Source organism: Sciurus carolinensis, chromosome 1 (genome assembly GCF_902686445.1).
Source record: "Sciurus carolinensis chromosome 1, mSciCar1.2, whole genome shotgun sequence".
NCBI lineage: Eukaryota > Metazoa > Chordata > Mammalia > Rodentia > Sciuridae > Sciurus > Sciurus carolinensis.
This window is the reverse complement of record NC_062213.1, coordinates 135610877-135634512: the sequence shown is the minus strand read 5'-3', so window position 1 is coordinate 135634512 and position 23636 is coordinate 135610877. Positions and strand designations below refer to the sequence as shown.

At 34.5% G+C, this 23636-nt stretch overlaps 1 protein-coding gene and 1 pseudogene across 2 annotated transcripts in view; both read left to right on the top strand.

Moving 5' to 3' along the window:
- The window catches only part of Hs2st1 (heparan sulfate 2-O-sulfotransferase 1), a 188913-nt gene that overhangs the window by 151773 nt on the left and 13504 nt on the right, over positions 1–23636 (top strand). For both annotated transcript variants that reach the window (XM_047550755.1, XM_047550746.1), the window contains exons 3-4: positions 5947–6032; positions 14949–15087. In XM_047550755.1, coding sequence (XP_047406711.1) covers positions 5947–6032; positions 14949–15087 — 225 coding nt within the window. The remainder of the gene's footprint in view (positions 1–5946; positions 6033–14948; positions 15088–23636) is intronic.
- LOC124983473 (prefoldin subunit 4-like) lies at positions 6937–7338 on the top strand (annotated as a pseudogene).

Genomic DNA, 23636 nt, shown 5'->3' with positions numbered 1-23636 from the left:
TAAGTAGCAATGATCTAGAACACAGTTTTCAGTGAAACTGTGAAGAGATGCACATTATAATTTTCCCAAAAAACTTTACTTGCCTTTAAATTCATACACCTCCTTCTCTACAAAAACCAAATTTCTTACCTAGGCCCAGAGGCCCTATTAAATCTGGCCCTTGTCCATTGCTCCAACCTGTTATCTACTAACCACCTTAGCCTCTTGGTTCATTGACCTTTCCCACTTTCAAGTCCTCTGCACTTAGAATTTTCTTTTAGATTATACTTTTCCTGTCTTCTTCCTTAGTTGCCTTTATATTATCCGTTTAAAGTTTCAAACAAATTAAATGCCATTCTCCTAGAAAAACTTCACCTGACCATCCTATATATTAAATTTGTCTTCTAAGTTACTGAGTACCGTGTCACTCACCCTTTCCTAGTAGCAAGTCAGCTTATAAAATTATCTTATGTTTTGGTTTGTTTGCTGTCTGCTTTTTCTCTGTTATAAGCTCTTTAAGGGCAGGAACTTTGTCTTCTTCAGCACTCTGTCCCTTGTACTTAGAATAGTACCCCAGTCATAGTAGATACTCCATAAATGTTTTCGCATTATGAATGATTCTGAATAAGCCAACTTAGCTTCTGATAGTAGTTTTTTACTAAGCATGACATCATGATGGTATTTACTGGGAGAGTTGAACCACTGTAATTGACACAGGTGTGTGATTTGGAAACCTCCACCTCCTCCATGGGGTGTGGGGGAGTTGAGCAACACAGCTCTGAACTTGGGACAATAATCTGTTACGGTGCAACTTTTCTTGTATTTTTATCCACCCACCACTCAATTTTCCCTTTAGTGTAGAAAACTTCTGGCTTTGTTGCATAAAAGTATGCAAGAAATGTTTAAGTAAATGCCTCAGTAGGATTTGGGGATATAATAATTACTCAAATTAGTAGTAGTATTCATTCAGTAGGTAGTAATTGCAAAGTTGGAATTTGGCCCAAGTGTTCAGGATGACATTCCTGTTCTTTTATATAGTAAAAACAGGTTCTTTTGTGATCACAGATAATCATAATGTTGAGGTTAACCTATTAAGAATGTATGTCTAGCTGGGCTTGTAGCTCAGTAGTAGAGCGCTTTCCTAGCATGTGTGAGGCACTGAGTTCAATCCTTTGTTCCACATAAATATAAATAAATAAAGGTATTGTGTCCATCTACAACTAAAAATTTTTTTTAAAAAAGAATGTATGTCTAGATACTGTTGTTAGTGTTATAGTATTTTCTTGTAGTATTGTTTCAGATCTTAACAAGCAAATAAATTATAACACCACTACCTACATTGCTTGTGTTTTCCCTAAAGGTATCTTTTGATTACTTGCTAGCCTGACTTTGCTGAAGTTATAAAATCTGACAAAAATCAGAGTTTAGCATCTGCTCCAGGCTAGCCATAAAACCTTTTTTTTTTTTTTTTAATGTACTTTGTCTACTACCTCTGAAAACCTCTTATTGGTAGATTATTTCAATCAAACTGAGAATTCTTTCTGAATAAAGTAACTCTGGTGACTTTATTTCTTGTCCCCATATCAAAGGGTCTCATTGTTTCAATCCCCCAAACTTCACTTGATAACTATTATTTTTTGTTCTATGTTACCATTTTGCCTGCCACTTCATTAGTACCAAATTCAGCAAGAATCCGTAAAATAAACTGAAGTGTGCTCACCTAATCTTCTGTAGCCTCCTCTTACCCCTCTGCATTCCACAGGCTTGTGGTCTTAGCAGAATGCCCCAATTGTAGAGGAACACCAGAAGAACACAAACTGAAAGACAAAGCAAGTGGTGCAAGGGAAGTGAGGGGGCAGAAAATGGAGGAGGAACTGGGACTGAGATGAGGAAAGGGAGAAATGTAGGTGCAAGAGTAAAGACAGGGAAAATTTTAGAGAACTATATTAAACATGGCTAATAGGGGAAGTAACTAAATTAACACTTTAAAAAGTGTTAAAAAGTGTTTAAAAAGTGCTGGGGAGATAGCTCAGTTGGTAACCGAGTGCTTGCAACGCAAGCACAAGGCCCTGCGTTCAATCCCCAGCACCACAAAAAAAAAATAAATAAGTAAAAAATAAAAAAGTGAATAAAAAAACTAAAAAGAGAACTTTTTTAAACACTTTTTTTGGATTAGAACATAATCTAAGGTATATAGTTATTGGGCTTCAATATCCTTTTATCCTTTTAATTTCTGATTCTGTAAACAAGAGTTTGAGATTGGTTATTACACTGGACAATTCATGCCCTCTTCTGTTCTCCGCTTTCAGTAAATTCTTCCCTGACTCCAAATGGAAGCACAGACCTCTTTCACAGACCTTTTTCTTATTTTATTAACATTTGAACTATGTTTCTTAGAGTATTTGGTTCCAGTATGCTTTAGGCATCACTGGAGGAGTGGGAATTTAGGAAGATGAGACCAGTCACACAGGATTCACTCTGCTTCTGTCCTCCCCTTTCTGTTTTATTTATCGTGGTGGTTTATAAGATTATCAAAAACATCTGATGAATTTTAGTATATTTTTATTGAAACAGTATAATAAGGGTAACCTTATTCAGACGCTTCTATAGGCCTCAGGCCTTCCTTGCAAGCACAATAAAAACATGCCTTGTATGGTATTGGCACTAAAATAGACAGGTAGACCAGTGGTACAGAATGGAGGACACAGAGACAAACCCACATAAATAAAGTTATCTCATACTAGACAAAGGTGCCAAAAGCATACAATGGAGAAAAGATAGCTTCTTCAACAAATGGTGCTGAAAAAACTGGAAATCCATATGCAATAAAATGAAACCAAAGCCCTAACTCTCATCCTGCTCAAAACTCAACTCAAAATAGATCAAGGACCTAGGAATTAAACCAGATACCCTGCACCTAGTTGGGTACAAAAAGTAGGTCCAGATCTTCATCATGTTGACTTAGACAGACTTCCTTAACATGCTTCCCAGAGCATAAGAAATAAAAGCAGGAATCCATAATTGGGATAGATTCAAACTAAATGTTTAACATCTCTAGTAATAAGAGAAATGCAAATCAAAACTACCCTAAAATTTCATCTTACCCCAATTAGAATGTCCGTTATCAAAGAATATGAGCAACACTAGGTGTTGGCGAGGATGTGAGGAAAAAGGTACACTCGCACATCGTTGGTGGAGTTGCAAATTGGTACAACCATTCTGGAAAGCAGTATGGAGATTCCTTAGAAATCTTGGAATGGAACCACCATTTGACCCAGCTATCCCATTCCTTGGCCTGTACCCAAAGGACTTAAAATCAGCATACTACAGTGACGCAGCCACATCAGTGTTCATAGCTGCTCAATTCACAATAGCTAGATTGTGAAAACAACCTAGCTGCCCTTCAGTAGATGAATGGATAAAGAAACTGTGGTATATATGCACAATGGAATATTATTCAACTGTAAAGAAGAATAAAATTTTGGCATTTACAGGTAAATGGATGGAGTTGGAGAATATCATGCTAAGTGAAATAAGCCAATCCCAAAAAACCAAAGGCTGAATGATTTCTCTGATAAGTGAATAATGATACATAATGGGCAGTGGGGAGGGGAGGTAAGGGAAGAATGGAGTAAGGATGGATTGTGTAGAGGGAAATGAGGGGTGGGGAGGGGCCGGGGGGAAGGAAATATAATAGAATGAGACAAACATCATTACCCTATGTACATGTATGATTACACAAGTGGTATGACTCTACTTTGTATACAATCAGAGAAATGATAGTTGTACCCCATTTGTGTACAGTGAATCAAAATTTTTTAAAAAAAAGGAAAAAAAACCATGTCTCATATGAATAAAATCAAGAGTTAGTTCTCACACATGCTAAAGCCTTGCTTCTCAATGTGGCCAATGGACTAGCTGCAAAGCCATCCCCTGGGAACTTGTTAGAAGTACAGAATGTTCTACATTAAACTTTCAGCATCAGAATCTGCATTTTAACAAGAGTCCCAAGTGATTTTACATTCAAACTGAGATACCTGACTGTAGTCCAGGTATTCCACAGCTTTCTGGACTCTTTACCTCAAATTGAAGGACACACATTGGATGAGGTGTCATTCATCCTGAGAAGTTAAATTTAAGGTTAAGAAGTTTGGAGGAAAAAAATACTTGAAGTTTATATCCATCTTATTTCTGCCAGAATCTTTCATCACAGTATACTCCAAGTTTGTACTATGGTCTTCTCTAACATTTGGCTTATATAATAACATTTTCTCAGACTTCAGTCTCACTTCTCCTTTCATTTCCCTCCCACACCACAATGTCCATATTAAATCTCAGCTTCTAGAAAACAGAGCTGAGTTACTAAATATGTCTTAAACTTTCTTTAATCACCACTTCCAATTTCTTATTCTTTTTGCCTTCTCTATTTTTTTCATTTTTGTTTGAAATACTGAAACTCATTTTCATAGAACCAGAAGTTTATATGAAGTAACTGACCATTAAGTGGTGGGACTTTTCATGTTCAACGTGTAATTGTTTTGAAGGATGCAGGTTTTAGATTAATTAATTTAATATTTTTTTTCATTTGCCATTTGGTATTTTCATTCTACTTGGTTTCTTATTTGAAGAATGAATAGGAAAGAACATGACAACCTCAAATCACACATTTATGTGGCTCTTTGTTTCAGTGCATAAAAAGTTAAAAATATGTGCCAAAATGAAATTGTGTATTTTCTAATGGAACCTAAATTTATATACATTTGATTTTCATATTTTATTTTAAGAGTATGTATGTATATGGAGAAGATATTAAGTAAGGCTTACTTCATTTCCATCCTAAAAGCCTCATTATTTCTTTTAGTATAGGGGTTATTAATACTTCGTGTAAAAAACAAATTCTTGCAGAACCCTCCGTTTTCCCCAGTTCACATTCTCTGACGTATGATTACATCTGCATTTTCCCCTCCTTATCCTACCAATAGTCCTTATCTAAAAGCAGCCATTTTCATTCATTGTTATTAACTCGATGACACTAATCCAGTATAAAGTGCTCCAGAATCTTTTCATGTGACTAACACTATACTAAAATATAAATGAAGGATTGCTAAATCATCATAAGTATGTGATTGACAGACCTATTCTTTCCAGGCTGATGTCATAGCTTTTGCAGATGCCTTTCGTGTAGTATGGAAAGGTGGGCCTCACCACCCCAGTTCTCTGTACTGTATCTAGTCTTAAAATATCTCAACTATTTGGTGTTCATCATACAGATATTTGCTTATAAAAATCTGCCATTTTTCTTTGAGAAATTATATATCATTGCTTGGTGACTGGTGATACTTAGTTTTATCAAATTCTATATTAATTCTTTAAAAATATTAATGTATTTACACTTATCCAATTTTTCATAATTACCATTGCATACTTTCAATTCTAGTAAATTAGGAAATATTTAGATGTTTTAAATTTTTTTATTTGACCTAAGTTATATCTCTAATTTTATTAATCTTTTTTATTGACAAGCTTGTGATACCTGCTCTTAACTCTTAAAACCTCAATTATATTTTCTTTAATGGTTGGCTTAAGAATTACTTCTTACTTGATGAATTGCAAATAAAAATTATTTTTTAATAACAAACTATTTGATAGAATGTTCCTGTGCTGCTAGTGTTGCTTGCTTCCATATGTATTTAAGGATTGAATACACTTCTTTCATCCCATGTGAATGTACACCCTAGTCAGTGTTGTATATTGTTGCACTGTACAATTTTGTTTCCAGAATCATCACTTTTTTCTGAGTATGGTGAAAGTAACCCTATGATGAATTAATCGTTACAGATTACAATTTAGGTCAAACCTATGTTTCTAGCTCTGTAATTGTCAGTGTGACTGGTTTCAAATTTACTTCCATCAAATTTCATTTTCCTTAAATTTTACTTCAGTAATGAGTATGTTTTCCCTTTTTAGGTACGCTTTGTGAAGAATATAACTTCCTGGAAAGAGATGAAACCAGGTTTTTATCATGGACACATTTCTTATTTGGATTTTGCCAAGTAAGTTGTACCTAAAGTGACAAACCAAAGAATGTTATGTAATTCAGCAACCTAAAAAGAAATAACCTTATTAAATTATTCTGAGTATCATTCCCTTCCCCGCCAAAAAAGGAATATATTCACAACTTGGCCACTTTCAGATTATAAATATTCCTTCTAGTGTTTTACTGCCCTCTAGTGTTCGTAAATTGGCAGTTCTCATGTTAATTATAGAAATTTAAGTTAAATTTAGGTAATGATCTTTAAAGTTATTTGTCATTATTTTTATGTGTATGTTTCTTGTCCAGACAGGATGAAGCTATTCCAGAAGAATAGCATCTAACCTAATCAATCAGATTATGACTTAACACATTGAGAATGGCAAAAGCAAAGAAACTCACTTTGTTATTAATGTCCCAGGGATTCTGCTTCTTATCCAGATACACTTTACGTTGACTACCTTGCTTTAGTTTCAAAACTATAAGAATTACTTTTAAAAAATAATGATTTTCTTTTATTTTTAAATTAAGATGTGATTGGAGATAAAGTCTCATATCCCATATTTTTGGGAGGAATGAGGTCAGAATATTTCTGTCATGATTCTTTCAAGGATAAGTTCAAAAAACTACAGACCTGCTTAAAATATTAAAGCATTATGTGGCCTTCTCTAGAATTTGTGCCACAATAAGTTCTAATCAGAAACTGGGTTAAAGGGAATGATCTAAACATATGGAGTCTCATGGATCCATTTCAACTTTTTATATTGTGCACATAGTGCCATTAGAGTAAAGCCTCAAATTCAAATGTTTCCCCTAATAATATTCCGCATTACCTTCAGAAACACCAAAAAAAGTTTTATTTAATCTTAGACCTGTTCAGGTTTTTAATTTAGTAATCATAATAAAGAAATATACCTTCACCCAAGATGGTAGCCACCATGAAGAATGCAGCTGCAGGAGATGTCACTATCACTTTTGAAGATTAACAAGATAGACAGATTTGCATGGAATACAAGTACAATGACAGAACTAAAGGAAGAAATAGAAGTAAGCAAGAAACAACTCCAAAATTTAATAGATACTTGCGATGACATCATGCTTGCAGATGATGACTCTCAGTGATACATTATCATATTGGAGATGTTATCATTAGTCATTGTCTAGAAGAAATATAGGAAATGTTAGAGGAAACAAAGAAAAATTTGCAAGAAGAAATTGTCACCATAGAATCCAGAGTGGAATCAATTCAGTGGTTGTTAGCCCATTTGAAAGTTCAATTATATGCAAATTTTGGCAGCGACATAAACTTTGAAGTTAATGAAAGTTAAATATTTTATAATACTTTAAAAAATATTTTTAATAAACTTGAATATTGTTTTAAAATATAAAGTAATACACCTTTATGTGTTTGTCAGCTTTAAAAGGCATTCTGTATAAAATTTGAAATGAAAATGGTATCTTGCTCTCCTTAAATTTGAAAAGAATGAAATATTACTGATTCAGATAAATAATAAATCTTAACTTTCTTGGAAATTATATAATTTTAAAAAAAGGAATCACCCAAATAGTACATACATAAATGATAAATTTGTATTTCTAATTTGTTCACATAGTACTCAAGATCTTTCAATAAAATGGTGACTTTAAAGTTAGATGTACATTTTTCTATAAATAATTCATACTGCAATATTGAAAACATTTTATAGGCAGCTTTAAAATAAACTAATTATTTTTTCTTTGCAGAGGCATTGAACCAATTTCATAAACTTCATTCATATGCATATTTTCCCTTAGGGCTGCATTATCCTTGAATTGAATGTTTGTTACCCTTTCACCTAAATGATTTATTTTTTCCACACACAGCTTGGTTTCTAATACTTCAGGTTTTCATTATTAAAATTATGTATTGAGTGCTTTTGCTTTGGGCAAAGTCTTGTACTTAGAACAAAACTCTGGTATATGCTGAGGTTCTTGTATTTGAAAAGTCTATAAAGCTTTTTGAAAGGAATAATCTTATTTATTAAATACTGACATAAATGTTTAAGAGTTTGAATATTTTCATAATGGGTCTGATGTTACTGGAAGTAAAAAAATACTGTGAAAATTTTAATAGACTTTTACAAAATTTGAAAATCTAAAAAAAATTAGAGGAAATGTATTTAATGTATTTTAATGGTAAAGAACTATTCTAGAGCTAACTATATCTTTTTTCATTATCTTTTAGCTTCATAGCCATACACTCCATGAATGTATAAGGAAAAAGAAAGAAGCATCACTTAAAATTTTTAAAATGCTTTATTCTTCAGGATATTTTCTTGACTGACATGGTACTTTGTAGAGTCCATTAAAATATTTGCTTTCTGATGAAAATAATGAATTTGGTAAAAGAACTATTTAGTCATGTAATTTTTCAGTTGCTTTAGCAGAGACATTGAAGAGTGTGAACCCCAGGAAATAAGATAGGCCAAAAAAAAAAAAAAAAGTCATCTTTAGTTATACTCATTACTAAGAACACACATTCTATTTGCAAGCTTATGTCTGCTCAAGCCATAGGCCAGATTTTTCCCCCCAGTTCTTTAGGATAATAACAAAAATGTATATATTTGTTTTTCACATTTTACATTCCTGTCCTGTCTTGCTTCCTTTTTATTTTAATCCTGTTCTTTTTTAGCATATTTCCTAGTTCTTCCCATTTTTCCCTCAAGTGCTCACTTTGTTTTGTTTTTAGTACTGGACAATTTAAAAATAATGTAGAGATAATAAATTAATGCCATAAATTGAGGTATTTTATAGTTTAAAAACTGTGTAGGTTGGACATTTTCAAAATTTCCTGTTATGTAGAAAATATAGTAAAGTTGCAATTCTTGACTCTAATGAACCATTGAAACCCAACTTTTTTCTAGATTTACTAGTTTATAATGTTTCATTATAAACAGTGAAAATTTTAGATTTCTGCCATTCTAATAAATATGTAGTAGATGCCCCTTTTAAAATATGTAAATAAAAAACAAATACCAATAAATCATTCACTTTTAAAAAAAATAAGACAATGGGAACTTCCCACTAGAATTTAAAAGCTTCTGTGACCCTTTAGGGCTTAGAGAGTTCAGAATAAATGTGTACAATACAAGGCATAAATGTCCCTGTTGAGACTGATGCATAAATAGAGATGTTAAATCTGGTGTGAAGCAGAAATCTCAAATCATAGCCCTTTCCAAAGGCTATTTAGCCCTCTTACAGCTTCATCATCTCCCTTTCAGACTTTGGCCAGTAGACAAGGTTCATTACAAATGTTCTGAGTCTGCACTTGTTCTCTCTACTGTTGTTCACTCTCCTGGCCATGCTATCTACAGAACATAATTATAAAGAAATGATCCTAGTTTTAGTTTCTCTTTTAAATACCACTTATGTTGACAGGGCAAGAATGAGTTTCTTAAACCATCTTTTAACCAACCTGCTGATAATATTATGGACTTTTTTTTTTCTTCTTTTTTGATAGCTATCTGCAGAATTCTGCCAAATATATACTCTTCTTTCCATGTAGAACATTCTAATAGGCAACTAGCGTGAAATAGTTTATTTTCCTTAAATAAATAATTTTTAAAAAATTCTTCCACCTGAGTCATCTACAGTTCAAATCACTGGTCAGGTTTAAAGGTGAAATCCATGACTGCAGAACTTACCTTTTCCAATATGTAAACTACCTACTTGGAAAAAATTTTAAATCAACAAATCATGTTAGCTTTGTTTTCTAACCAGCGAAGCTGTGCAGCCCAGATTTTTTTTTCAGATGCCATTTTTATCATGCCCACCTTGTGTTATAATTCCTTGCTCACATCCCTTCATGCCAATATAACCACTTCATAACTTACAAATAATTCTTATCCATTTTCAGAATGAATTCACTGATGATCTCATTAAAATCATACTTCATACATAATAAATGCTCCACAAAGCCAATCCACAGATACCATTTGCTAGACAGTAAGGAAGGTTTTGTAATGTGTCATACCCCCTTTTCACTAGTGCCTGGTAAGAACTGCTACCTACTCTACATGTCAGGGATAAGGGGAAAGGGAAAAAAGGAAGCATTTGTGTTCTAGGAGAGGTTATTCCCAAGGGAATGAGTGGAGCAGTGACCAATGGAGAGTATAGAAAGGGTTCCCACGGAATCCCGCAGTTTTAAGAATGAAATCATTATTCCATTATTCAGTGTTCTTCCCTTCTTGTAGCTTCCTATCACAAGACTCTCAGCTTTGTCAGCTAAGGTAACAAGAATGTTTTTCAATGCCTCCCTACTCTTCTCACTGCTGGGTACACTCTCCCACAGAAAGGTCTTTGTAAGTGGCAAATTCATAACAATCTGTTCTTCACCCATTTGTTGGATGTGGTGCTAAGCACTAGATAAAGCCATGAATAAGAGGAAAACAGACTTTACCCTCATGGAGCTACTAGTCTAATAACCTTGTATACCAGTGCTGCCGATCTGCAACAGTACAGTTTGTTCTAAAAATTTGTGAAATAAACTTTCACAACATTATTAATAGTCTCTACTGATTTATAATGCTGTTGGGGAGAAAAGAGGAGCAGGAGAAACACTAGTAGGACAAGCTGAGTTAAATTGCTTAATGGCACCAGCTCCAAGTAACGGAGGTATCCAATGAAAGCAGATAGCATTATGTGTATAGACATCAGGAAGAAAGGTCACAAGATTTTCTTATAACTCCTCTATTTATTCCTTCAGCCTTTTAAAATAAATCATATCATCACATTTGTCTGCTTAAATCTTCCAGTGCCCTCATCCAACTCTGCAAAAGTTATGGTTATAATGGTCTACAAGACGAACACAATCTGCATGCACAATCTGCATTACTTCACTTCCATTTCTGCCTCTTTTCTTTCATCCTCGGTTACTAGCCCCTCTGATTTTGCAACCAGATTGATTTTGCTGTTCCTCAGAATGCCTGGCACTGAGAAGCTTTAGAGCCTTCATACTTCCCTCTTCCCTACATGATTTCTCCCAGGGATCCCAGATATCTGCATGGCTTCCTCCTCATTACATAAATCTATGATGTCTTCCTAAAAACACACCATTTGAATGGTGTTCTCCTTTACCTGCCCTCATATTCCCTTTTGTTGCATTTTTTTTCTCCTTAGTATGTTTTACCATCTGAGACATATTCACTTATTTATGTGTTTATTGTCTGTCTCCTCCAGGTAAAATGTTAGCTCCAAAGAGGCGAGGAATTTTGTCTCCCCCCACCTCCTGCACACACACCCACACTTCTATTTCCCTAGTATTTAGGATACAGTTTGGCATACATTGGGTACACATAAGGTTTTTGAGTGAATTACTATAGAGGAAGAAAGAATGGAAAAATGAGAGTAGCATTCTCGTTAAGGAAGACAGGATGAACAAAGGCATATAAGGAGGAATAAATAAGTATGATACATGGGAGGAGGTAAAAGAAGCAGCCCTGAGTTAAAGAAAAGGACCAAGAAGGCAGTAATTGAGACAAGTCAAAACAAATGTAAGATAACCAAGCAAAGGAGTTTAGGTGGGTTTTTCATTATTGTTGGGGGCGGCGGGGATCAATCCCACTGCCTCACACATGTGAGGCAAGTTGTTCTACCACTGAGTTACACCCCCAAGCTCCAGGAGTTTAGGTTTAATGTTATCTAATCAGCAAAACTGTTTCAGATTCCTAAGAAGAGTAATCTAGCAAATGATGTTTTAAGACCATTAGTTGGAAATTGGTGTGGAAGGTAAATTGAAAGGGAAAGAGACTGCATATAAGAAAACCAACTAGATTATTTCAGTAATCTAAGCAAAAGGCCCATCAAGAGGGCGGTGGTGAAGAGAAAAAGAATGATGAAGATAGGTCAAACCTGTGAGAAAACCTACAAAGGACAAATCAAAATGCCTTGGTAACTGTATTAAATAAAAAATGAAGGAAAGGGAAGAGTCAAGACAACATTTCAAGACTGGAACAGAGCAGGATGTTAGGACAAGGAGCCAATTAATTCTAGGGTCTGCAGGTGTTGCTACAGTAAAAATCATCTGTAATCTGTTAACTTTTTCATTCTTTAAGGAATTAATGTCTTTAAAATCAGCAAAAGTAGAAAGTAGATTCAAATAGTCACCCTTGAGTTAACTAATGCTGTAGCACTGGATAATGTTTACCTCATTTAATGAACTAGAAATGAAAACTCCTTGCTGCATAGGTATGTGCTAATTCATGAGGGACTTGTCTACTTGAACTTGGAACTCCAGAAGGCTATGGCATTCACACTTTCTGTATAATTCTTTCCAGTAAAGTTTAAAATTATTTTTCATTCATTTTCCCTTCTTTATCTTCAGCCATAATTTTAAATATATGCTTATTTTAAATTGACGTAGTAATTCTATATAGTTATGGGGTATACTGTGATATTTCAATACATGTATACAATGTATAATGATCAGATCAGAATAATTGACAGGACTATCACCTCAGACATTTATCATTTGTTTGGATTGGGAACACTTAAATCCTCTTTACTAGCTATTTTGAAATATTTGATTAATTATTATCAACCATAGTTATCCTGTTTTGTTAAATGTTCTTCCTGCTGTCCAACTCCTGTACCTGTTAACCAACCTCTCTTCATCTCCTACTCCAACACCCTTCCTACATTCTGGTAACCACTGTTCTGTTTTTGAGATTCACGTATATGTGAGAGCAAGCAGTATTTGTCTTTCCATGCCTGAATGTTCTCTTCATGTTGTTGTAAATGACAGAATTTCTCTTTTGGTATGACTGAATAATATTCCTGTTTGCATGCACATGCACACACAAACATATGCACATACTGATGTTGTTTTTTTTTTTAATCCATTCATATGGACACCTAGGTTGAATCCATATCTTGGCTGTTGTGAATAATGTTGCAGTAAACACATCAGCACAGATATCTCTTCAGCATACTTATTTCATTTCCCTTGGCTATTGACCCAGTAGTTAGTTGGATTGCTGAATCATATGATAGTTATGTTTCTAATTTTTCAAGGAACCCATTTCCATTCAAGGTTATTACTGATAAGTAAAGACATACTCCTATCATTTTGCCAATTTTTTTTTTTTTTCTGATTGTGAATGTTGTTTGTTCCTTTCTTCTTTCCTCTTTTCTTCATCTTTCTGTTTGGTGGTTTTCTGTAGTGATAAGTTTTGATTTTCCTTCATTTATCTGCTCTACTAGTGATTTTTGTTGTTTTCTTATGTTATTATGATGGTAGTTATCATCCTTTTGCTTCTAGGATAGGACTCAAATATTTTATGTCTAGTGGTGATGAATTTCCTCAGTTTTTGCTTGTCTTGGAAACACTTTATTTCTTATTAATTTCTTTATGATAGCTTTTCTGGTCATAGTATTCTTGGTTGGCAGGTTTTGTTTTGTTTTGTTTTCCTTACAGGAATTTGAATATTTATTTCATCCCATTTTCTCCTGGCCCTTAAGATTTCTATTGAGAAGTCTGCTATTAGTTTTCATGGGGATTCCCTTATATGTGACTTGATACTTTTTTTGTTTTTAAGAGTGTTTCTCTTTATCTAATGCTTCCAACAGTTTAACTATAATATGCCTCAGAGAAAATTTTTGTTGATTGAACTTATAAGGGTTTTTGGATCTTCCTGGACCTGGATGTTAATATCTTTCCCAAGATTTTGCAAGTTTTTAGGAGTTACATTATTGAATAGATTTTATTTGCCTTTCCCCTTTTGTACTCTTTCCTGGAGCACCCCAAAAGCAAAATTTACTGGCTTAATAGAGTCTCATCAGTCTCAGGCTTTCTTCATTTTTTTTTTTTTTTTTTTTTTTTTTGGTTTGCTCTAATTCTTGGTCAGGCAGTTCTTCAGTTTCCTTTTTTTGGGGTTTGTTGCCGAAGAGTTTGGTTCAGACTTCTTGTATCCCTATGTTGATAACTTGTCCGTTGGCAATCATTTGCCTCTACCAATTTTACAGGGTGGCTTTCATAGTAAGAAACTTTCTCCTGGTTATGTGTTCTGGGTTGTTGGTTTGATAAACTGTGTTATCTTTGGTTCTAGGTGACTGCTTTAGTGTAGGTCTATGTTTCTGCTCCAGTTATAATCAACATTGGTGATATCTGTACCTCAATGGCCTAGGCTACAGAGGTTGTAGAATTGTACTATCAGCTGGGATGCAACTTTCATAGATGTGGTTGGTTTACTGGCAGTTCTGGGTGTAGCACACACAGCTGCAGGTATAGAACACCAGTTTTCAAGTGTTTCATGGGGGAACCACTTTGCCAGGCCTGCGCAAGTGAGGCACAACTGGTGTGGCAGCAGAGGCATGCTATCCATCAGTTTCCAAGGGCTCTGGGAGGTTAAGGGTGCTATAGTGTACCCAGGTGGTTGTGACACAGTGTATCCAGGAGTGGCCTTTCAGTGTCTGAGGGCCACTTGGAGGCCAAGCCACACCAGTAGGCCAGATGAGGTACTAATCAGGCCACCTCACAAGGTCTCTGGGGTCTGCTTCTCAGAGTCACTGTGCAAGCTTCTGGGAACAGCCTACTCAGCTGCTTCCCAGGTTCCTTGACCTGCTGAACTACTCAAGGCAGGATACTTGACTGCTTCCTGGGTAGTGGGTGGGTTGGCAAGACACATATGAGTGTTTCTACCTAGGCATCTACAGGCCAAACCTCTGGGAGGATTGCCCAGTTGTTGCCCCATGATTTTGTAAATTCTTATTTCACATTTGCTTTCTCATGATGTAAATAATGATGAAATATTTCCCAATCTTTACATAATTCTATTTTCCTTAAATTCATTTTCTTCTTTTCATATAGGATCAATACTTAAAAATACTATGTACAATTTCTGGACTTTATTAAAGAGAATAAAATGTTGATTTCAACACTTTTAATTTTGTTCTATTTCAGATTTGGTGTGAAGAAGAAGCCAATTTATATTAATGTCATTAGGGATCCTATTGAGAGGCTTGTTTCTTACTATTACTTTCTGAGATTTGGAGATGATTATAGACCAGGATTAAGGAGACGAAAACAAGGAGACAAAAAGGTAATACTTTAGTTTTTAAGATATTGTCATACAGATAATTGTTTATTAAATGCAATGACTAATCCTCTTTTTAAATTTGTTGTTGTTACTAATAATAAATGTACTGCTTGCTATTTTGGAAATTTTGGAAGGAACTCTGAAGTATATAGAAAGTAAACTGTGTAGCTAATCCCTTGAAATATCCATAACTTTTGTGATTTTTAAAAATATTTTTCTTGTTGTAGGACTGAATATCCATTTTACTTGTCCTATTAATTTTTCAGGGTTGGGATATAGCTCAGTGCTAGAGTTCTTACCTAGGATGTGTGAATGTGTGAGGTCCTTGTCTTGATGCCCAGCACTGAAAAAAAAAAAAAAACCAGGAGACCATTAAGACTTTTATAATTATTGATTAATAAGATGTATCTTCATATATATTTGGGTTCTCTTAGTCTTAATTATGGCAATTTATATTTACTTGTAATCATCAGTTAGGGCTACTGATCTGCTAAAGCAGCTATTTTTGTTTTTTTCAGGCAAAGAGAGAATAATGGCTGGACAATGTTTGTATCAGGTTCAAATTCGAGTTGTCTTTCATTTCAGTATATCCTATAGAATATCACCAGATTTATATTTCTATGAACTATAGTCATTTTTCCCTTTTCTGGTGGAGCACCTTTTTGGGGAACTCAGTGCTCACAGAATTACCCAAGGCATGGGAAACACAGTCTGACAGGATCTGAGACCTACCTCTCCTGTCTGTTTTTGCACCAGATACCCAGCCAGCTGTTTCAACCTCATGAAATATCACCATCCTCCAAACTTACTATTGATTCATACTCTTTGCACATGCTATTCCTCATATTCAGTTTGCCTTTCCTTTACTCCGAAAACTCTTATTTACCTTTCAGATTCCTTCATGTTCCCTCTTCCAGAGTCTCTTCTATTGTACCCAAGCAGAATTAGTCATATCTCTTTTAAAGTTCCCAGAGCATGCCATTTCTGCTTTTAAACATTTATTTTGTGATATTTGGATTATGTTTACATATTGTCTTTCCCAAAATATAGTGAACCTCCTGAAGCATGCATTTATCTTTGAATCCCTAGTACTTAACATGGTACCTACTTTATCTGTAAGTGCTTATTAATAAATAAATGTGTAAATTTTGCAAATTTTAAACTTTAAAGTGTTATACAGGAGTGATGCTAGATATGTGGTAAATAATAGTAATAAATATGCAATAATTTTTTGAAGTTAGGTGTTTCTTCTTTGTCACATGATGGGGCAGTAATTTTTTGTTTCTTTTATTATATTTTCTAGAAATTGCTATTCTTTGCTTAGTCTCAAAACATTAGGCAGAATGTACTGATTCAAACATAAATAACTAACCAAATCTTTTTCCAGAGTACACCAATATTTTAGCATTAATTTATAAAAATATTATTACTATTTTCTACAGAATTTTGTGAAATCTATTAATATAATTATTTTGTGGCCTAATGCTTTATAGAATTATTTTGGTATTTATTTCTAAATTCACTTTTTAGAAATTATTGATTTTGCTCATTTTAGTTGTTACCGTTCAGTCTATTACTCAATAAACGTTAGTACCCATCTATCTCCATTGATGAAAGGAGTAAGACATGTAGTTCCCATATGCCCCATTTGTCACTATCAGCCCTGGATAGCATGGTTTTGTGGTTGCTATCCTATGTAGGTTAGGGGATTGAACAATAACAATGCTTAATGAAATTAACAATTAACTCACATTTATTGTTTATTGTATACCAAGTACTATTTTAGGTTATTGGGTTTTCACGTAACTTGCACAATTCTATGAGGTAATTGCTGTTATTGTCCTCATGTTACAGTAAGGAAGCTTTGATACAGAAAAGTTTTATACCTTGCCTAGTGTCATAAGCTACAATTTAAATCCAACCACTCTAATTCCATAGCCCATAGTTGTAACCCCTCTTTTTGTCCTTAAAAACATTTTTATGTGAGATGTGCCAGAAATACTTTTAATACTCATGGAAATGTCCAGGAAGATATTTTAACATCATCTTCCTTTTGTATATATGAACTTTTAGGTAGATATGCCATCCTGTGGAACCATTTTGCATCTGATGATAGGACTTAGTTTTTTTTAATATTTTGTTATAAAACTATATATTACACCTGTTAGTTTAGATGCAGTATTAGTAACATGAGCAATATACTATCTCATTGTCTGAAGTCTATTGAGGATAGGACCAGTACTTTATTAAAGGATAATATTACTTGTTTTGTGATAGAATGAATTTGTTAAGTTTTGAAACATATTTATAGTTAGGTATTTTAAATAATTCATCTTGTTTCTCATGATATAAATATTGGTAATGTTCTGTGACCTATAGAGTTAAACAATATTTTTTTTTAATATCTTTAACCAGCAAGAGTTTTCATGAAACTAAAAAGTTGATGAGACTGCATATATATAAAACATTTCTGAAAATGGAGACATACTTGAAGATAATGGAGATTAAACTGTGGCCATAATTACATTGAAAATACAAAGACCCTATTTTCAAAAAAGTTTGGATTGCTTCATTCCCATGAAATTGTATATTTGCACCTCAAATGATATTCAAAGCACTGTTAGGCAATATTCAATTCATTACTCATAGCAATTATTATGTTATAAACTAGCACTCTAATAATCTGAACTGCTCTCTGGTTGTACTGTCAAACAGTAATTTGAAACACATTTCAGATCTATTTATACTTAGGATAGGTTTCAGTTGGTCTTACAAGGAACAGATTTGTTTTGCTGCGCAAAGTGGTGCACGCCTGTACTTCCAGCTACTTGGGAGGCTGAGGCAGAAGGATTACAAGTTGAAGCCCAGCCCCAGCAACTTAGCCAGACCCTGTCTTAAAACTAAAAAGTAAAAAGGGCTGGGATATAGTTCAGGGATAGAGCACCTCTAAGTTCAATTCCCAGTACTGCCAATCCCCCCAAAATCTTTTTGTTTTATTTGGAAGATTTTAAATGCTCTGTGTTCTATATTTTAGATCTAGATTTTTACTTAATTACCTGGAAAGTAGATATATAGAGAGATTTGAAGGTTTTTATTGAATAACCATATAGATTAAATTGGTAGTTCTCAAACTTTTTAAATTCAGAATTCCTTTTATACTCTCGAATAAAAGTATGATGAAACACAAAGAACTTTGGTTTGTGTGGGCTAAATCTATTGTAATTTTCCAATAGCAATAAATTTCCCATTTTTTTGAGAAATTTTTAGATGTTAATTTTAAAATAACAATGGGAAACCCATCTTATGTTAACATAAATAATTTCAATTCAAATAACCATATCCCACCTTAAAAAAGTAAAAAGACTAGTATCATTTTACATTTACAAATCTTTTAGTATCTGGCTTAACCAGCCTGATTTTTATGTTTCTGAATTCAGTCTGTTGTTACATTCTTTTCTTCATACAGGTGTCATTGGAAAAGAATTTTAATAACCTTTTCAGAAAATTGTGGCTATTTTTAATATTTTAATACAAAAAACTTAAGTGGTAGTTGTGAAATCTGAAACCACATCAATGAACTTTTTATATTCTGCTACATTAATATTCAGTGATATATGTTACACTTTGAATTATTAACCGAGCACAATTTTGAGACATCACACGTTGGTCATTTGGAATACGTTGATTTACTGAGTTATGTGAACCTTTCAAATGTTAGCATTTTATTATACAGTATCAGAAATTCTCATTCATTAATATCATAGTGTGACTGGGGATATACTTCAGTTGTAGAGTACTTCCTTAGCACGTACAAGTACCTGGGCTCAGTCCCCAGCACTGCAAAAAATGAATGTGTGTAGGGGAGCAGTATTTATCACTACAGTTACCATCAAAAACATTGTGTGTGTGAGAGCAGTGGGGGTGAAGCCAGAGCCTTGTGCATACTAGGCAAGTGCTCTACTGCTTAAATATAGTACCAGCCCTTTTTAAAATTTTATTTTGAGACAGGGTCTTAACTAAGTACCCAAGCTGGACTTGAACTTGCAGTCCTCCTGCGTTAGCCTCCCAGGTAGCTGGAATTATGGTCATGCACCACTGCACCCAACTAGAAAAGTCTAAGTATTGAGAAATTGTTAGGCGTATGTTGGTAAATGTGAATTTTCCAAAATTTTATTTCTTTGCTTAAAAGTTAACTCTGTGTGTATGTGTGTGTGTGTACACAAGGGATTGAATCCAGGGTGCTGTACCACTAAACTACATCTCCAGCCCTCCTTTTCTCTTTTCTTTCCTTTTCTTTTTCTTTGAGACAGGTTCTTGCTAAGTTACTCAGGCTGGCTTCAAACTTGCAATCCTCCTGCCTCAGCCTCCCAAACTGCTGGGATTATAGGCATGTGCCACTATACTTAGATAAAAGCTATTATGGTACCTTCAGCATCACTCTTGTTGTTCAGTATTGCTTTGGCTATATCTTTTATATCACTGAATATGCAAGAATTTCTCAATCTGGACACTGGTATTCTTTCAAGCCAGATCATTTTTGTCATGAGGGACTTCCTATTTATTAGAGGATGTTTGAAAGCATCTGTGGCTTTAAGTGCAATGGCACACATCTGTGATCTCAGCAGTTGGAGAGGCTGAGGCAGGAGGATAGTAAGTTTGAAGCTAGTCTCAGCAACTTGATGAGGACCCAAGCAACTTTGCAGAACTCTGTTTCAAAATAAAAATTATTTTAAAAGACTGGGGATGTAGCTTGGTAGTAAAACAGCCGTACATTCAATCTCCAGTACACACACACACACACACAAACACACACACACACACACACACACACACACACACACTCTGTCTCTCTCTCTCTCTCTCTCTCTCTCTCACACACACACACACACACACACAAATCCTCTGGCCTCTACTTTAGGCTCCCGTACCTCAATTCTAAGAACCAAATATGTCTCCAGACATTGCCAGATGCCATCTGTATAGCATAACAGCTTGTTATAATTTTAGCTTCCTAGTAGATTATTAAATATTTTTGTTAACTTTTTTTTTTAACCAAAAGGAGTTTATACTTATAGAAAGAGTAAACATGTATGTGCTTTAAATAGAAATCCAAAGAGAATTAGTTTGTGTATTAGGAAGTATTAGGGCTGGGGATGTAGCTCAGTTGGTAGAGTGCTTGCCTCACAAACACAAGGCCCTGGGTTCGATCCCCAGCACCACAAAAAAAAAAAAAGAAAAAGAAAAAAAAAAGAAAAAAAAGGAAGTATTTAACAGCTCCAGAGATCACAATTTCTCCCCCAATAAACCTTTTCTATTTCTTTATTTAAATTATCTAAAGTAAATTAAGATAGCTAGGAATTATAGTGAATTTAGTATATTCTACTTAAAAATAGATATTAATTTGCAAAAGATAACAAGGTTAGAAGTCCAGACTTAGTCCTACCTGATCCTAACCATGGGCTTACAAAATGTTGTCTCCGTAGTACTTAGCAATGCCCTATTCTCTGAATATGTTTTGCTTATGGAATGTGAATTTTACTATTTTGTGTCACAGAAGCATTTGAAAATCATTATTCCTGGGCACAGTGGCACACATCTTTGGGAATTTGGGAAACTGAGGCAGGAAGATCATAAGTGAGGTTAAGCTTGGCCAGTTTAGGGAAATCCTGTCTCCGAATTTAAAAATTAAAAAGGACTGTGGATATAGTTCTGTGGTAGAGCACCTCTGGGATCAACCCCCTGTACCTTCAGTGGAGAAAAGAGAAAAAGAAATATGTTATTGCTGTTTAGAAAGTATTTTATGTGTAAAACACCACAGAAAAATCAATATAATAGCTTAGTAGGTGGCATATTTAAAGGTTTTATAACTTCTCTTTGTGAATTACTGTTCATCTCAGTCAGAGGTACCAGTATCCACACAATGTACATCTCAAGAGTCAAACGTGACATCTCTTCTTCCTAGGTTTCTGATTGGACTAAGGTAGTTCTTTTCATGAAAGAGAAAAACAAGAAGAGTAAATTATAAGGGAGTTAAGGAAGAGATGATGAGTTCTGTTTGGACTTGGCTTTGAGTCATCCATAAATTGGGAGAGATATTCACTAGAAATCTCTTGACCTCAGACATAGATCAAGAATGCATGTTTATTCCAATGCCAATGCCATGATGCTGATTTTGATAGGATAGCTGTGTAGTATCATTTGAGATCAGGTATCATGGTGCCTTCAGCATCACTTATTGCTCAATATTGCTTTGGTTATTCTGGTTCTTTCAGTTTTCCATGAGTTTTAGGATTTTTTTTTTTTTTTTTAGTTCTATGAAGAATCTGTATATTGCTTTAGTAATATGGCCATTTTGACCATGTTAATTCTGCCTATCCAAAAATAAGATGGATAGGTCTTTCCATCTTCTAAGGTCTTCTTCAGTTTCTTTCTTCAGTATTCTATAATTTTCACTATAGAAGTCTTTCACCTCCTTGATTAGAATTATTTCCAATTATTTTATTTTTTATTTTTTTATTTTACTGTGAATGGAATTGTTTTCCTGATTTTTTTCCCCAGGAGATTCATTATTGGAATAGGAAAGCTATTGAATTTTTATGTTGATTTTGTATCCTGATACTTTATTGAATTTTTTTTATCAGCTACAGAAGTCTTCTGGTAGAGTATTTTGGGTTTATTAAGTATAGGATCATGTCATCAACAAACAGACTTTTCCTATTTGTATCCCTTTAATGTTCTTGGTGTTTATCCAAAAGAACTAAAATCAGCACATTGTAGAGATATGTGAATACCAGTGTTCATAGCAGTGCAATTCACAATAGACAAGTTATGGAACCAGCCTAGGTATCCCTCAATATAAGACTGAATAAAGAAAATGTGGTAAATATATACATCAGAGGTTTAGTCAGCAATAAAGAAGAATCAAATTATGCCATTTGCTGTTAAATGGATGAAATTGGAGAACATCATGCTGAGTGAAATAAGCTAGACTCAGAAAGTCAAGAGTCAGATGTTTTCTTTCATTTGCAGAAGCTAGAGAGAAACAAGAATTTAAAATGGTGATAGCGGGGGTTCTCATGAAAATAGAAGGGAGAACAGTGGAACAGTGAGGTAGAGAAAGGGAATTCAGGGGGAAGAAGGAAGGATAGGAAAGGGGGAGAACTATGAATGAAGTTGACCAAACTTCATCATGTGCATGTATAAGTATAACAATGAATTACACTTTTATGTATGTCTATAATGTACTAATTAAAAATATATTTATAGAAGAAAGGCAAATCAGTAGAGGAGAAAGGGATTGAGGGAGGGAGGAGGTAGGGAAGGAGATAGTACTGGTGCTTTAGTCAGCTTTTTTGCTGCTGTGACCAGACCTGGAAAGAACAATTTTAAAGAGGAAAAGTTTGTTTTGGGGCTCTTGATTTCAGAAGTCTCAGGCCATAGATAGCCAACTCCATTCCTTAGGGCCAGAAGTGAAGCAGAACATCATGGCGAAAGTATATGGCAAAGGAGAAGGAGAACAGCCAGGGATGTGGCACCACGAAACAGAGAACTCCCTTCACCCCAGACAAATATATACCCCAAAGACAGGACCCCAGTGACCTACCTCCTCCTCCCACACCCTACCTGCCTATAGTTACCACTCAGTTAATCCCTATCAGAGGATTGATTCACTGATTAGGTTAAGGTGCTCATAACTCCATCACTTTACCTCTAAACTCTCTTGCATTGTCTCACACATGAGCTTTTGGGGGACACCTTATATCTAAACCATAACAACGGATGATTGAAACAAAACAAATATGTGCATTTAAGAATGTCAAAACTAACCCCACAATTATGAATAACTATAATACACTAATTGAAAAAGAAATAGTTCTCACACTAAATTGGGAGATGTCAACATTAAATAGAAGTTGAAACCATGAGACTGAATGAGATTGCACTTGGAAAATATAGTATAAAAAAGGACCAAATGAAAAAAGAAGGAAAAGCCAGAAGGGCGAGTACGTATGTCTGGGGAAAACTAACACTTAAGGAGTAGGCAGAGAGAGTAGAGCATGTCAAGGAAGCTAAGAGAAGGGAATCAGAAGACAAATGAGGTCCTGAAATGGATAGGAAAGAGTTTGATTTCAAAGAGGTCAGTGAAATGACAATTGAAAACTGACCCTTAGATTCGTCAATTGGGAAATTATTAGGGACTTCAGAGGAAGGAGTTTAAATGGAATCCAAAAGGTTAAGGAGTAACTAAGAAATGAAGAAGTTGGAACTGAGAGGTAAAACTACTCTGGAAATAGAAGTTTGGCTTTGAAAGGAACAGAAAACATCGGAAATATTTCTTACGTGACAGGCATTTGGACGTATGTATTCATACATCTAAAGAAAGCAAAATGAATAATTAAGAAACTAGAAAAACTGATAGAACAGGGTCTCAGAAGGGGAGAGGATGGTATTCCCATGTTAAAGATGGGAGCAGTCAGAGGCTATAGGTGGTAGTAAGCTTTTATCTAAGCAGAAAATCAAGAGAGCTCACGCTTAGCTTCCATTGTCTATGT